Source organism: Acinonyx jubatus, chromosome E4 (genome assembly GCF_027475565.1).
Source record: "Acinonyx jubatus isolate Ajub_Pintada_27869175 chromosome E4, VMU_Ajub_asm_v1.0, whole genome shotgun sequence".
NCBI lineage: Eukaryota > Metazoa > Chordata > Mammalia > Carnivora > Felidae > Acinonyx > Acinonyx jubatus.
Window position 1 is genome coordinate 65,137,613 of NC_069395.1, and position 16,076 is coordinate 65,153,688.

General features: G+C 41.4%; 1 protein-coding gene across 7 annotated transcripts in view; it reads right to left on the reverse strand.

Annotated features, from left to right (window-relative positions):
• AHCTF1 (AT-hook containing transcription factor 1) overlaps positions 1–16,076 on the reverse strand; it is a 78,765-nt gene that overhangs the window by 35,557 nt on the left and 27,132 nt on the right. For 5 of the 7 annotated variants that reach the window (XR_008293234.1, XM_027046312.2, XM_027046311.2 and 2 more), the window contains 9 exons: positions 12,888–12,972; positions 11,185–11,335; positions 9,690–9,822; positions 9,422–9,603; positions 8,703–8,764; positions 7,710–7,838; positions 4,337–4,427; positions 2,981–3,070; positions 624–764 (listed from right to left, as the gene is read on the reverse strand). Coding sequence is in view for 6 of the 7 variants with exons in the window: in XM_027046312.2 (XP_026902113.2) it covers positions 624–764; positions 2,981–3,070; positions 4,337–4,427; positions 7,710–7,838; positions 8,703–8,764; positions 9,422–9,603; positions 9,690–9,822; positions 11,185–11,335; positions 12,888–12,972 (1,064 nt within the window). In the remaining variant the exon portion in view is untranslated. The remainder of the gene's footprint in view (positions 1–623; positions 765–2,980; positions 3,071–4,336; positions 4,428–7,709; positions 7,839–8,702; positions 8,765–9,421; positions 9,604–9,689; positions 9,823–11,184; positions 11,336–12,887; positions 12,973–16,076) is intronic. The other 2 variants (XM_027046313.2, XM_027046314.2) reach the window with 2 other exon arrangements.

A 16,076-nucleotide genomic window follows, 5' to 3' on the forward strand; every position in this document is an offset into this window, starting at 1 on the left:
GGGGGAGGTCGAACACCAGATGTGCAACTTGCAATTTGTCAATCACAAACGAAAAATCAAGACACTCGACGGTTCTCAAAAACTAATGATTCGGAGACTTTTAACAGTATATGTGTATTTCTGAACACACTTCGCTTGAACAAGTAATCTCCAAAATGCTAAAATAAGTAACTTACTAAGCAGACATTTTAGGGAAAGGCCTCCACCTTAGCTATGCTTCCATCTACCTAGTTTCAGAAGCCAAATTTAGACATTAATACAAACTAGTACAGTAATATTAACATAGGCTGCTCAAACCAGGCCTTTAAATGAAACTGCGTGTTTTGTTTAAATGGCAAACGGAGACAAAAAATTTACAATGACCTCTGTGAATAAAAAAGAATAAGAATTCGAAACTCTACCGTCAGTATGTACTCTGCCTCAACAATCAGAAAGTTTAACCCAAATTTCCCAAGCTTATTTAAGCAGGAGCTCACGGCACATCGAATAACATTCTGTAGTTTTCGTTACAAAACAAGAGCCTCTGCACAATGATGTATCTTAGGACACGGAGGTTTATTCTTTCTCGAAGCCAAGAAGTAAAATTGAAATAAAAATTCATTTACAAAAGATAAAGCGCACACCTCTCTCGGTGATGTCTTGGGCCTCTCTCGTGAAACAGTTTAAGACCGAATTAAGGTTGCTAAGAAGCAAACGGCACTGCTGGAGGGACTGTATGGTTTGCGAATCGATGAAGCGACACGAGCCATCAAATAATGGTGTACCTTCCAAGGATAAAATACAAGATGCGTTTTGACACAATAAGTATGAATTAAAATCGCAAATGCAAGGTTTCTCAAACTCATATCGGCCACAGACTTAGTCTATACATTGTGAGATTTGCCAAACACAAGGTTGAAACGGCACACGACCTCAAGAACCCCAGAAGAGACAAATCCAAATTACTATTTTTTTTAAGAGGCAGAACGGGGTAATAAGCAATATGTGAAGAGGGGAAGGCGATCTAGAGTCAACTTCAGATTCACTGGAAGTTAGTTCATTAAACACTTCTCCTTCAAGTAAGTCCTTTACAGCAGATCTTTTACATACAGCGTTGTTTTGTGACTAGTATTTTGTAAGAGCACTCCTTCCACCTCCAGTCTTCAGAAGCGAGACAGCAAACTGGAGCCTCAGATGAAGACTTATGACGATAAATTGCACGCTTGTTACAATTCGTTGTAGATTTGGCTGTCTTTTCATTTCAAACTCAAGATGGAGTTTATAAATTCATTTTTTGGGGAAAAAATGGGTATTTTAGTTGCGACTGGTCACATCTTTTAGATAAAATTTAATCTCGTTAATATTTCATGGGTGACTAACCACGCAACAAGTATCTTAAGCAGAAACCCTTCCTCAAATGATACGCTCTACTTCCGATGTTTAAAATATTATGCTTTGTATTTTAATTACATTAGGTTTAAAAAAAAAAAAACAACCCATTAAACCAATAACGGAAGTTGAAGGCAGCAATAACGGCTGAGTTACCAAGTTCAAGCCTGAGGCACCACATTATACTCTAAGTATAATGAAGGCTTACAATTTGTGAACTGATTTGAAATTTTTTTACATGAATTACATAACCATAACGAGTTCTAAAAATATTTTCCTTTCAAAAAAAGTACATTTTTACCCTGACTCTGGATTATCCAGTGTTTGTCCCTCACTTCGACTATACTAAGTGATTGCCAAAATATTTAAAATTATTTCATGTTGGTTATTTCATTAAGTATGCCCTAAAAATACTATAGAACCTCACGTCTTCCTAAAAAACTTAAAAATCTTCTACGAAGAGCAATTTACTTAAGAAGTCCATTTGTTCATTCATCACTAACACGATGATACAAATAACAAAGACATATACATCTAAAACTTAAATTTTACTTTCATATACAGGGCAATCACATTATTCCATTATTTTTGCACTAATTAGGTATAGCGTTTGATATTCACAGGACACCTCACAACTCAATGTACAGTGAATACGCAAAACTGTTAAGAAAAAGGACTTTGAATGACTGATAAAAACATCTGCTCGTAGAAGACAGAGAAGGTCTTTGCCCTCCTATTCAGCCTTTTTATAGTCATAAATATATTTACATGGAAAATGAAAAAACAGAGGAGCTTCTGAAGTTACCTGGCATATTCTAACTCCATCATCAGCATGTTTTATAAATTAATCTTGTAAGATCAAAAATAAGATATAATCCTGAAACTTGGTACTGTACACATACTAACATGCTGCCAGTTTGACAATCTGTTGCAAAATCTTGCTCAAAAAAGAATTTTGTCAGGGTACCTGGCTGGCGCAGTGGTGGTGGAGTGTGTGACCCTCTCTTTTTCTTTTTTAACGTTTATTCATTTTTTGACAGAGACAGAGTGTGAGTGGGGGAGGGGCAGAGAGAGAGAGAGAGAGAGAGAGAGAGAGGGAGACACAGAATCCCAAGCAGACTCCAGGCTCCGAGCTGACGGCACAGAGCCCGACATGGTTGGGGCAAGCGTGTGACTCTTGATCTGGAGGTTGTGAGATTGAGCCCCACGTTGGGTGTGGAAATTAAAAATAAGAGCTTTTTTTTAATTTTCAAAACAGTTTTGTTTTAGGGAGAGAGAGTGCAAGTGGGGGAGGGAGCAGAGGAGACAGAGAGAGAATCCTAAGCAGGCTCCATGGTCAGTGTGGAGCCTGCCACGGGGCTCGAACCCACAACCCTGGGATCGTGACCTGAGCCGAAATCAAGAGTTGGAAGCTCAACTGACTGAGCCACCCAGGCGCCCCCCCCACAAAAAAATCTCTAAAAATCAAACAAAAACAGTAATTGTCACCCCAATTTAAAAAGAAATACTTTTCTTCAGACAGTTCTTTAAAAAGTTCACAACTTCAAACTGATGAAAAGTTGTCAGGTACTTAACACATAAACCAAGGTTAATTTTTTAATGTAATACTTACATAGTCTGTCCAATTCCTCTTTTGTGAAAATCACTTTATTCCACGTCCATTCGAGCACAAAGCGCAGATTAGCAGCAGAATTTGGTTGTTCTTATTTGCAAACATCAACGGAAAAGATAAAGAATTATTAATTACAAACAAAGAACTAGTAACTTCCGTGGGAAAAGAGAGCAGCCACCCTGACCAAGCGGGCAGGGTTAAGTTCAACAGTAACAGAGACAAAGTGGCGCCACACCCTCGTGAAACGGCTAGGAGCGCGTCAATTTATGGAGTGCTGCTGCGAAACAGGCGCGCCTGAATCTAATCCTGGGGAAAGATGAACAAATGTACGTTGGGCGGCTGTCTACGAAATAACAGGCTTATATTTCTTAAAGAAGTCAAAGTCTTTTCTTCAAAGATAAAGGCCTAGGAATTAATTATACAAGATAAAGAGAAATCAAAAAGACACAAAACCTAAACACAGAGTACATTCTGGATTCCCTACCCCTATAAATGCTACAAAGGATGTGACTGACATGACTGACAAGATCCCAGTAAGGTCTGGAGATCAGATAAGCGCACGTATCAAGGTGTTCCTGATTTTCAGAAGTACAAAGTGGTTTGGTAATCAAAGTTCTTGTTTCTGGAAATAATACTGAAATGTTACTCCCAAGTAAAGAAACATGATGCCCTCAACTTATTCTCAAATGATTCAGAACAAAAATAATGTGTATGCGGAGTATATGCTTGTAAAAAGGGGGATACACGCAACTGGGAAGAAATTTCCAGAGACTTTTGCTGAGTGAAAGAGTCAATCCCAAAGATTATGTACTATATAATTACATTTATGAACTTTTTAAAAAATGTTTATTTTTGAGAGAGAGAGTACGCGAGTGGGGAGACAGAAAAGGGAGACAAATAATCCGAAGCAGGCTCCAGGCTCCGAGCTGTCCGCACAGAGCCCAATGCGGGGCTAGAACTCACAAACCGTGAGATCATAACCTGAGCCAAAGTCAGACACTTCACCGACTGAGCCACCCAGGCGCCCCATGAACATTTTTGAAATGACAAAATTATGGAAGTAGAGAAGAGATTGGTGGCTGCCAGGGGTTAGGGGTGGGGATCGGGGGAGGCAGGCGAGGCTATGAAAAGGGCAACGTGGGGGTCCTGACTGAGGTGCTGTACCAGAGGTCTCCCAGACCCTGCCGGGGGAAGGTGGTGCTGAAAGGGTACACGGGACCTCTACATAATGTCTTAAAGCTACAATGTCAATGTGCAATTATCTCAAAATAAAGCTTCACCCCTCCCCAAACTGAATAATTTAAAAATTTTAAAATACAAAAGTAATTTTCTATTTGTTAAAAACTGAAATCTTACCTTCTGCTATCCACTTTTTGATACATCCAGTCAAAAGTCCCAGCGAACTCGTATGGATTGCTGCTGACAGTATAGCTTCTAACTGTTCTTCCTAAACCACACACGTTAAAAGAAGAAAAAGAAGAAATGAAGATAAAGGACCACTGACCGCAGACTCAGAGATAGCAAGTTCAATAATACAAACGGATAAAGGCTTAAAAACTCCTAACTCACTAGGTGGCTCTAAACAAAAAGCCAGACAAGAACACACAGCTGGTGACGTGAACTAACTACCATCCTCGCACACCAGTGGCAGGGATGTAACACGGTAAAAGCCACTTGGGGAAACAGTCGTAAATACGGAGTCACCTCGCGACCCGGCAATTTCACACCCAAGAGAAATGAAGACGCACACCCACACCAAAAGTGTACACAACGTGTTACTCGTCATAGTCCCACACTGAAAACAAGCCAAATGCCCACCGACTAAAGAACGGATGGACAAAACGTGGCACAATCCTGTACAGACATCAAACAGGACGAAGTACTGGTGTCTGCTACCACAGAGTGAACCTGAAATTCATACAAATGTGAAGTTTCTAGAATAAGCAAGTCTGCAAAGACAGAAAGCAGATCAACGGTTATCAAAGGCTGGGGGACGGAGGGCAAGGAAACAGTATGGGGGGGTTTTTGTGCAGGCGAGAAAAATGTTCTAAAACCGAATGTGGGGCCGGGCGCACAATTCCAGGAATTTATTCAAAACCACTAAATTAGCCACTTTAAACAGGTGACGTAAAGTATAGGAGTTATGTCTCAATAAATGTGTTACTTAAAATATCGTAAGTCACGTTTAATATCAAAGAACTCGATGAATTTCATTCATCCATTCTTTTAACAATGAATTGCATGAATAAACAGATGAGTCACACAGGAATACAGGGGGCTACGATATGATAAAGGTTCCCCCAAATGAAGAAAAGCACAATTCTAAAAGGAGACTCACTAAAGCATTTACGTTACAATCAGGGACAAAACAAGAATGTCTGCTGGTACCATTATTTTTCCAGTCTGTGGAGGTTCTACCAAGCATGAGAAAACAAACAAGAGTGGGAAAAGAAATGGAGTCTAGATTTGCTGCCGACTGCGTACCTTGAAAATCTAAGAGATTCTAATTCAGTTAAGTAGTTATTAAGTGAAGACACAAAAGTCAATTGCATTTTTATGTGCTAGCAACAACCATTTGGCAATGAATATAGGAAAAAGGTTCTACTCACAATGAGCAAAACTAGAGAACACTTACGGATGAAAACAGAAAGAAGTCCGTAGGAAAATAACCATAAACTCTTGCTCATAGATGTAAAACAAACCGTGGATAAATGGGAAGATGCACCATTTAGACTTGGATCTGATAAAGATGTCAATTCTCTCTAAATTTAGTATGCGAATATAATAAATTTCCAAAAAGAATTCCAATGGAGGTACTGGATAAAATCATCTTATAACTAATACAAAAAACTGCCTATGAACTGACCAAAAATTACAGAAAAAAAAGGGCTGCATTAGCAAATATTAAAGCAGTATATTAAAATGGCATAGAAATAAATGAAATGAATAGGACAAAATTAAAACCCAGAAACAAAACCCAGTACATGCAGACATAGGAAATCAAATAAATGTGGTATTTCAGTAGCATGGGAAAAGGACATTCTGTGTTCTGTTTCATAAGTGGTATAGGACAGCTAGACTAAACATCATCTGGGAAAAAAGAAAAAAATCTTATCTTTGTGATTTGATACACAAAGATGAATTAAAGCTTTAAATGTTAAAGAGACATTTGAAGTGTTAGGAAGATTTTTTTTTAAGCCAGAGCTATAAAATACATTTGACCACAAAAATATTAATTTGTATGTAGCAAAAGACACTGTAAGACAATCGAGAAGAAAACAGCAGGGGAAATACCTGTAAAATTTCTGACAAAAAGGGTAAATGTGTATTTCATAAAGAATTTCTATAGACAGCCCAGTAAAAAATGGTAAAACCTATAAATATGTAACTAATGATCAGCCAATAATATGAAATTGCATACACATCATGCAATTCATGTACTGCATGTATACTAAAGGATATGTAAAGAGGTATACGAAAAAAAGGCTACAAGTTAAAAAGTCCTCATAACCATATACACAAACAAACAGATGATGACCCAGACCATGACCCGGGTCTAGACGGAGGCGACTGCCAGCCCCCTGGAAACCTCCCTCTCCTCCTCCCTGATCAGAAGCAAGTCCCACCTCCCCCTACCATCTCCCACGGTGACCACTACCGCTCCCCTGCCTTCTGAAGGAATCATTTTCTTGCTTTTCTTTTTGTTTTACCTCTACGTATGCATCACTGAAGAATACAGTGTCATCTGGCCTATTCTAGGAATGGTCAACAAAATGTCAATATTTATGTGCCTCTATGCACTTTAGCCAATTTTCTAAATTCAAATTATTCACGTATTATTTATATAATTGGGGAAAAAATACCCAAATGAGTACCAGGTTTAAAATAATCATAGAAAACACTAAATGCTGTTTTGTCCACATGGCTGAATTATAGGTAATTTTTTCTCATGTCAAAGTTTTTGTTTTTTTTTTTTAATTTTTTTTTAATGTTTACTTTTGAGAGAAAGACAGGAGCTCAAGTGGGGGAGGGGCAGAGAGAGAGAGACACACACAGAATCCGAAGCAGGCTCCAGGCTCCGAGCTGTCAGCACAGAGCATGACACGGGGCTCGAAATCACAGACTGTGAGATCATGACCTGAGCCGATGTCGGACGCTTAACCGACTGAACCCCCCAGGCACCCCCTCTCATGTCAAAGTTTTAAGATATTGCCTTAATTTGACAGTATGTAATTAGAAAAAAAATAATCAGTATGAAGTTTCCTAAAGTAAAAGGGTTAAATGGAGCACTTAGAGCACCCAAGTCCTTGAGGACGACGAACAGTTGGCTCTCTGCTATCACCAAGCTGAAGCATTTGGCAGGGAAAGGCAGTTTCAATCCCTGACTCGCCTGGTCTCACGCTCTTGCACCAGTGCTGTTCTCACAGGGGCCAGAAAATGGCCCCCAGTCTGTTTTAACAGCTTCCACTCAGGACAAGCCTGAGGCCGCCATGGGGTGCCTCCTGTCCCATATCCTCCCATAGAGCTAAGTGAACCCGGGGCCGAGTTACGGCTATTGAGTCCTGGGAGTATGTGACGTAAGCCACACCCAAGACCACAGCTACTGATCACGCGGAGTGAGCGTCACATCACCTAACCTACCTTCGCAGAAATGATCTAGTAGACTTTTATTACAATAGAAGCTAATAATCTATGACCCAAAGTAAACAAGAGTCAGCAACCACCTCACCTGAGTTAAGTTGGAAGGCTGAATATCAACAAGTCTCGGTGACAGAAGGCCAGCCAGAAGACATCGATTATAACCATCAGGTATGAATTCACTGAGGGACGGTCCTGATTTCTTTAAAAAAGTCAAAGTCTGGAAAGATCGATTAATAAACATCAAAAAATACACAACTTAACCAAATTTAAGAATAATTAATAAGCTAATCACCTTACTTTACACTTAATATTCTGAATAAAAGATGCTGAATGGAAATTGCAAAAGACTCCATTTTTACACTTCTGCCAAGGAACAGGGTTTATAAGGTTCTTAAGCTAAACCAATGCTCATTAGTTATAAATAGTATTACTGATGAGGGCATTGTAGGTCGCTTTTTCTTTTTATGAAAGATAACCCTACTCCTTCCCTAAAGCTGACAGACTTGGTGACAGATCTAAATGAACACCCCCCCGCCCAGGCCCCCTCACTGCCCCTGGCAGTTTGTTCCTCCTGATCTGACGTGAAAGGATCTAATATCAAGTATAAATACGGCATTCATGCACATCTAGCCGATTATCCATTTAAAAATCTGCCATTTTGTGTTTCCCCAGAAAAGTATTTTTCAACATCAGTCATCGCCCACTCTGCCAGGCACCGTCCTAGGTACCTTCTTTGCGTTACTTCCTTTATTCATAAGCTTCCTGAGGAGAAAGAGGAGAATTAAGAGGACGGACAAAAAGGGATGTGGTTAAGGCACTGACCTACTTCGCTATTCTCCTTCAGGTTCAAGCAGCCGACATCCACACAAAGCTGCCAAAAACAGCCCAACCCTCTTCTGGCATATTGCCAGAACAGGCTGTCGGTAACTGACGGCACTGGCTGCCAACATCACAAACCTAGCGGGACCTTCCACTTGAGCCGAAACAACAGTTTATACAATTAACACTAAATGCAGCTGACATCCACGACCTGACTTTAGCCCGGTAAGACACCCTGTCCACAGCATTAGTTGCCACCTACCTCCTTGTGAAAGCCGTTACAAGTTATACGAACAATTCCTGAGTTTAATAAACAAGTGGCATCTAAAAAGAAAAAGATGACAAAATATCCGCTCACATATTAGATTTTTAGATGGCACTAATACAACAAAATTTACCCTAACAAGAGGCTGGTAGGCAAGGTTATCAAGATCATTGTATATAATAAATTTAAAAACGGGGCGCCCGGGTGGCTCAGTTGGTTAGGTGTCCGACTCTTGATTTCGGCTCCGGTCATGATCTCGCGGTCCGTGGGCCACGTTGGGCTCTTAGCAGCACGGAGCCTGCCTGGTATTCTCTCTCTCTCTCTCTCTGCCCCTCCCGTGACTGCATACACATACTCTCACAAAATAAATAAACTTTAAAAAATAAATAAATAAAATAATTCTCTTATCCTGGCAAGATACCAAGCTGCACCATAAGTAACAGTTATCTTTTCTAACAAATTCAAAATAGTGATACTTTCTTTATATAACATCTAAGTATTAAATTTCTCATGTACGTATCAAATGAATTTCCTCAGCTGCCCATATATTAACTATCGGTAATGAGACATGAGCAGGTAATTACGTACACATGCATACCACACACTGTATATGTACCGTATGTACATGCACACGCATACTATACATATACGTATTTTGCGCCAACACGCAGACACGTGTGATTTTTCTTGAAAGGTCACGTTAAGGAAACACATACCAAAATTGTAAGTACTTGGGCTAAAAAACTGCTCAGGAGGTGGGAACGAGGGAGGCACTCCTCGACTCAAGCTTCTCTCGTGCACCAGCACATCCAAGATGTAGTGTGGGGAAGCCTTACTCACGACAGAATCCAGTGACCACAATGCAAAATAGGAGCAACTATGCAGATACTCTCCTGATCTACAAGAAAATTTTACAAAATCATGAAGTCACCGAGCGGCTACACATACAAATACGAGAAGGAGAAAAAGAGAGAGAAATCATACCTTAGCGAGTCTGGCATTTGCGCATGATACCAACGATTTATGTCAAAAAGCCCCAGGTACACAGAAGGCTTCCCTTGTCCGTATACATTCACCTGCCAGGTAAAGACTGAAACACTGGTGTCAGGAGACAGCGCTGAAAGAAAAGCACGTAGTTTTAAAAAATGAAATAAATCATTGCAAGGTAAAATTACCCCGAATAAAATTTCAGCAACGTTTTCTCACAAATTAAGGAGTCTCAACTGCTATTTGATATATCAGAGCACACTTCTATCGTTCATTCTGTAAGGAGAGTGACATTCACTTGTACCTTAACTGTTTTCCTATTTCAAGAAGATCTTATTAAAAAGTACGCATCAGAAAAGTTCTATCCTGGCTCATTCTCACTTAACGCTTTGGCAACTTTGATGCAGTGGAGGTAGAAAACAGAAAATGACTTGGAGGAGTATTGTCCCAACAACGGAACACAGTTAGTACCAGAGAATCTCAATAGCCACGACGGGCGGCCTAGGCGCTGGGCTTAATTCCTCAGAGGAATTCTAGCTGAGAAGGACTGAGCCAGCTGTATGGTAAAGGGAGGAAAGACAAGGACTTGGATGGTGGCGTGGCTGTGGGATGGAAAGTCAGAAACAAAGTGAGAGAAAACAACAGGAGAGAAAGAAGCAAATGTCTGAGACCCAACAAACAGGAAACAAAGCGGAAGAGGGGCGGGGGCAGTGAGAAGAGGTGGAGAGCTCTGCCTGGGGCATTTGTAGCTCGATGTGATGACTGGACCACCTACAGACGTGGGACAAGAACAGAAGACACGCTCAGGACGGATGAAGTGTCCCTGAGGATGAACCCCAGTAAGACCGCCGACACAAATACGGCCCTAGTGCAATTCCCGGGACTGCACGAACCCCTCCCACGGTCCCACTCAATCCTCCCGACTGCCTGCTGCAGAACGTACAACTGTATTATTCCACTCACGGATGGGGAGAGGGAGGCTCAGAAATGTTACATAATTTGTCAAAGGTCACAAGTAGTGACACCGCTGGGATCCGAATCCGCGCTGGATTCTAAACTCTCTGCAACCGTGACTAAGCAAGGCTCGTTTACCAGGAAGAAGGGAGGACACGAAAGGAAACAGAAAAATTAAAGGCATCCAAGGCAGGTCTCAAAAATACACAGAGGGAAGCATTATTCACAGCCTCTTCATTCTGGTCAAAACCAGAGGCCATTTTTGTCCCTTTAGAGAGAGGTGGACGAAAATACAAGGCTCCTTCATTAAGGGTCTCCGAATCTACTCCATTCTTGAGTTCCGTACGGCAATGTGGAGAGTAAGAAATACCTAGGAGCTCAGACAGACCTAAATAAATTTCCATAATTAGTATCTCAATTTGTTAACTGCCAGGAGTATGAACTCTAAAAAGCAGTAACTGTCATAAATCTTACGTCAAGATAAATCTTAAAATCAGGCATTGCACATGATATATATTAAGAGCACTTTTTAACTGACCTTCACTCATGCCTTCCTCTCTGTCGCCATGATATCGAAATTTCTCTATACTCTGGCAGCCCAACAGCTTGGTATTACTAGTCTGTCCCCTCAAAGGAAACATGCCACCCGTGAGGTCCAGTGTGTATCTCTCTTCACAGTACTCTAGCCCCTGAAAGATAAAACGTACGCAAATCTTAATAGAATTCTAGGCAAAAAGTCATTCAAAAGTTAAGAATTCTCCCAATCTGGGACGCCTGGGTGGTTCGGTCAGTTAAGCAGCCGACTCTTGGTTTGGCTCAGGTCATGATCTCACGGTCTGTGAGTTCAAGCCCCACATCAGGCTCTGTGCTGGCAGTACGGAGTCTGCTTGGGATTCTCTCTTTCTCCCTCTCTCTCTGCCCCTCCCACCCTTTCTCAGAATAAACTTTAAAAAATAAACGTTCTCCAAATTTAAACATTTTTCACACGATACAAAGGAAAGACAAAAAGTTAAAGAATAAAGAGAACAAATCACTGAACAGGGCTCTGGAATTTTACATAGCACACAACACACGAGGCTAAATTTAGTGTCTCGAAAATAGTCACCAACAAATGTAAAGCCGTTATCAAACGTGGGAGCCCCGTACTTTGGCTGCAGCGTAAACTGGACTAACCATCGAAATTACACACAGACACGCTCCAGGCCGGCAAACCTGTTCCTGTGTTCTCAGTGCAATTCTAGCTCTAGAGCAGCAGCTCTTCACTTTGTGTTTGCCCATCAATCTCTGTAAGAATCTAACAAAAGCTATGAGACTTTCTCCCCAGAAACATCCACTGATGACAAAAATGTCACACAGAATTCAGAGACGTCGTGGATTCTTTAAAGCCTGTCCACGTATCCTCAGACACGAGGTTAAGAAAGCCTGTTCCGCAGAAAGGAACGTGAGGGCCGACCACACTGCCGTCAGCAGCACGGCACTTCCTCCTCTAGAACTCAGCTAGAAAAACAGTCATCTGAAAGTCCAATGCGTTTACCCGCGTTTACAATTGTTAAGTGGCAAGACCGTTTAAAAAAAAAATTTGTTTTTCATTTTGGGGCGCCCGGGTGGCCGAGTCAGTTGAGCGTCCAACTGCAGGTCACGATCTCACGGTCTGTGAGTTCGAGCCCTGCATCGGGCTGGCTGCTACCAGCGCAGAGCCCACTTTGGATCCTCTGTCCCCCTCTCTCTCCACCCCCGTCCCCTCCTCGCTTGCTCTCTCTCTCCAAAATAAACATTTAAAAAATTTTTAATTTATTTTTTTAAGGTTTCATTTTTAGGTAATCTTTACACCCAACGTGGGGCCTGAACTCACAACCCCGAGATCAAGAGTCGCGTGCTCTACTAATTGAGCCAGGCCGGCACCCTGAGACCGTTTATAAAGTCACCTCATGGCTTACTGCTTTGGTATTAGTGCAACAAGGTGGAGCTGTTTTTCTCTGGTACCAATTAGGTCACAAGATGAGTCTTGTCTAATCTCATTTTAGAGGACAACGATACCTGGGCAAGTTAAGAGTGCTACCCGGGTAAAACAGCTAGTCTTGTGATCTCTACTCTAACACTCTTTCTGTTATATTATGAATACGTTATTCACTTGAATAGAAGAAAAACTTTTCAATATGTTAATATCTTTAGACAAAGACTAAAAAAGGCAAAACAGTGACAAAATGGTAATAACGAACCCGTATCCCCAGTACCATTTACCTCATACAAGATTTGTCCCGATGCCAAACACTTTCTATCACCAAAGGCCAGCTGAAGCAGGTGTAAACTCAAAACGTCCCCTTCACTGAAAGAAACAGAGATTAACTGAGAAGAAACGCTAAATATCACATTCATACATTAAGCATCTCTTACTGTCCAGTATGCAACGCTGCACGTGACAAAACTAAGGTCAATGTGAAGAACTTACTTTTACTTGGTCGTTTTCACAAAATGCAGTACTCTGAAACAATAACTGATTTTTATTTTTATTAGAAAAAAATTTTTTAAATCTTTTATTTACTTTTGAGAGAGACAGAGCGTGAGCGGAGGAGGATAGAGCGAGTGGCGGAGAGCAGAGCAGAGAGAAGAGAGGGAGACACAGAATCTGAAACAGGCTCCGGGCTCCGAGCTGTCAGCACAGAGCCCGACGTGCGGCTCGAACTCACGAACCGCAAGATCATGACCTGAGCCTAAGTGGGACGCTTAACTGACTGAACGACCCAGGCACCCCTGATTTTTATTTTTAACTAATTCTAATTAGCTCAAACTGATGTGATTTGCAAACTTTAGGTGACCCCTTACGTGGCGGAGACTACAGCTGTTGGGTCAACATTCCCTCTGCCCTTCTTTCATAGGGAAGTGTTCGTTAGGCACATGGCTGCCTAAAATATGCCACATTTCCCAGCCTCCTTTGCGGCTGGGTGCAGGAGGCCCAAGTTCCAGGCAACAGATGTAAACAGAACTGTCCCACGGCAACCACAGAAAGCCCTCGGCACGGGACAGCACATCCTCTGCTCCTCCTTCCTGGTCTCTCCCTCCATCCTGGGAGGCTTCTGGCTGAAATGACAGGGTTGCCCTGTACCACAGCAGGAGGGCTACACGGTACGGACATAAAGCAGATACCGAACCAGCTGTGCACTGCTCAAGTACAGCATGCGGTAAATGTTAAGAGCACAGACTTTCATACTGTCTGAATTTGAATTCTTCTTCTCTCAGGCCCGTCTTTCTTAGAACGCCTGCTTTACCTGGCTTCCAAGGATACCACACTGTCTTGATGGTCCCCACACTACACTACCCGTAGTCCTCTGCCGGCGGTTCTGCCCCCTGCTTCCCAACCTTCAATCATCTCTGAGGGCAGAAGGCTTCCCAGCTTCTTCTTTTCTCTACCTAGTCTCACTCTGGGCTAGTGGTTCTCTACCTTGGTTGCTTATTATTAGAATCGCCAGAGGAGTTTTGAAAAACTACTAATGCTTGGATAGACCGTACCACCAGAAAGAGATTTCATTGGTCTGGTACAGCCAGACCAAACTGAAATAGTCACATTATCCTGACCTCCATGGCCCTTTAGAGACCAGTTCTACTTTTCTGACCTCGCCCGTGACGGCTCTGCGTTCTACCCTTTCCTGGTCTTGTTGCTTTTCCTTGTGACGTTTTTCTAAGGCCTTTGCAATCTTTCCCCCAGATCTTCCCATGGCTCTCCTCCCTCCCTGTCCCAACCGACTTCGTCCACATCTCCCTAACTACACAATCTGAACTAGCAGTTCCCTACATCACACACATTCTGTATCTCCTCTCCCAGCTTTATTTTTCTGTATTTAACATCACTACCTGAAATTATGTTAAATATGTGCACTCATATACTTACGAAATATACTCAATGAAATATAACATCTACAAGAACAGACATTTATTGGTTACGCATCGCTACATATCTCCAACTGTCACCAGCACATAGTAAATGCTCGATAATTATGTTGAATGAATAAACACGTGGACATGAAACAAAGACAAATAACCTCGAAAAGACCAAATACTAAACAGGATAAACTGGATACAACCACCATTAAAGGGACACCAGACAGTTTTTCCATTCAATTTTCCATATTACAAAATTAACGTGGCTTTTATCATAATCGATGAGCTCTGTGGCAACAGCTAAGACCTACGCCCGTGTCATCCCGTGGTGGCACAGTCACTCCACAGTGATGCTTCTCTTCCCTTTTTTACCCTGTTTAAGTACTCACTCTGGGGGCAAAAAGGAAGGACCATACCATCTGTCCTTCTGATTTAGACTTTCAATCTAAATTTGTATTATTTTCACCTACTTATAATACCAGTAAGATGCTGGTAAAGTCCATGACCAGGGGATGGAAGAAGAGCCTTTGTTAAATTAATCACACACCTTCGTAAAGTGAGAGAGTAGCCTAAGAATGGCTTAAAGCAGGATTCCTGACCTGAGGTCTGCGGGGAGACGACGAGCAGTCTATGAGCTCCCATGAGTTGTAAACAAGATTATTTCCATCTGTTTATATGTGTATGTGAACAATACATAAAAAAGACACACATGTACACACATATAAATGATACACGTATACGTACACAAATCACACACGTACAAACAACACCTCTACACACAGAGTGTATGTAATACTCATACACGAATAAACAAATGTAAATAATCCTGTTTACAATGGGAGCTCACAGACTGCTCTTTGTCTCCCCACAGACCTCAGGTCAGGAATCCTGCTTTAAGTCATATCACACACACATACGAATATATATGACAGCCTTCACCAGATTCTCAGGCCCACGACCGATTAAGTCAAAGACCAGAAGACCACAAAAATACCATTCTCAAAAATATCTCACATCAGTAATACTGACAAATGCAAAGTAAATCATGTAGGAACAAATAACCCAAATTACCAAATAAATTAACCCTGTCCTATTAAAGGAACAGACTACTAGACAGTGGTTTAAAAGTCACTAGAGAGTTATTCCCATGTGTTACTCAGTGTGTTGTGGGTAATCAAGGTAAGTAAATGCAGGGCATCACTCTAAGAGAAACAGAAAACAGTATATTCTGCCCACATTTTAAACTGTGATTCATTTGTGCTTCAAGTGCAAATGCAGTTGACCGTCCAACAACATGGGTTTGAACTGTGCAGATTGCACACAGATTGTTTTCAATCTGCACACAGATTGTTTTCAATAAATACAAAGGGAGATTTTTTGGAGATCTGTGACAATTTGAAAAAAACGTAGATGAACCACACAGCATAGGTATACTGGAAAAATTAAGCCAAAAATTAGACATTGGTACCAGAATACAGTATGTAACACATATAACACACAAAATATGTGCTAATTGACTGCTGATATTATCAGTAAGGCTTCTGGTCAACAGTA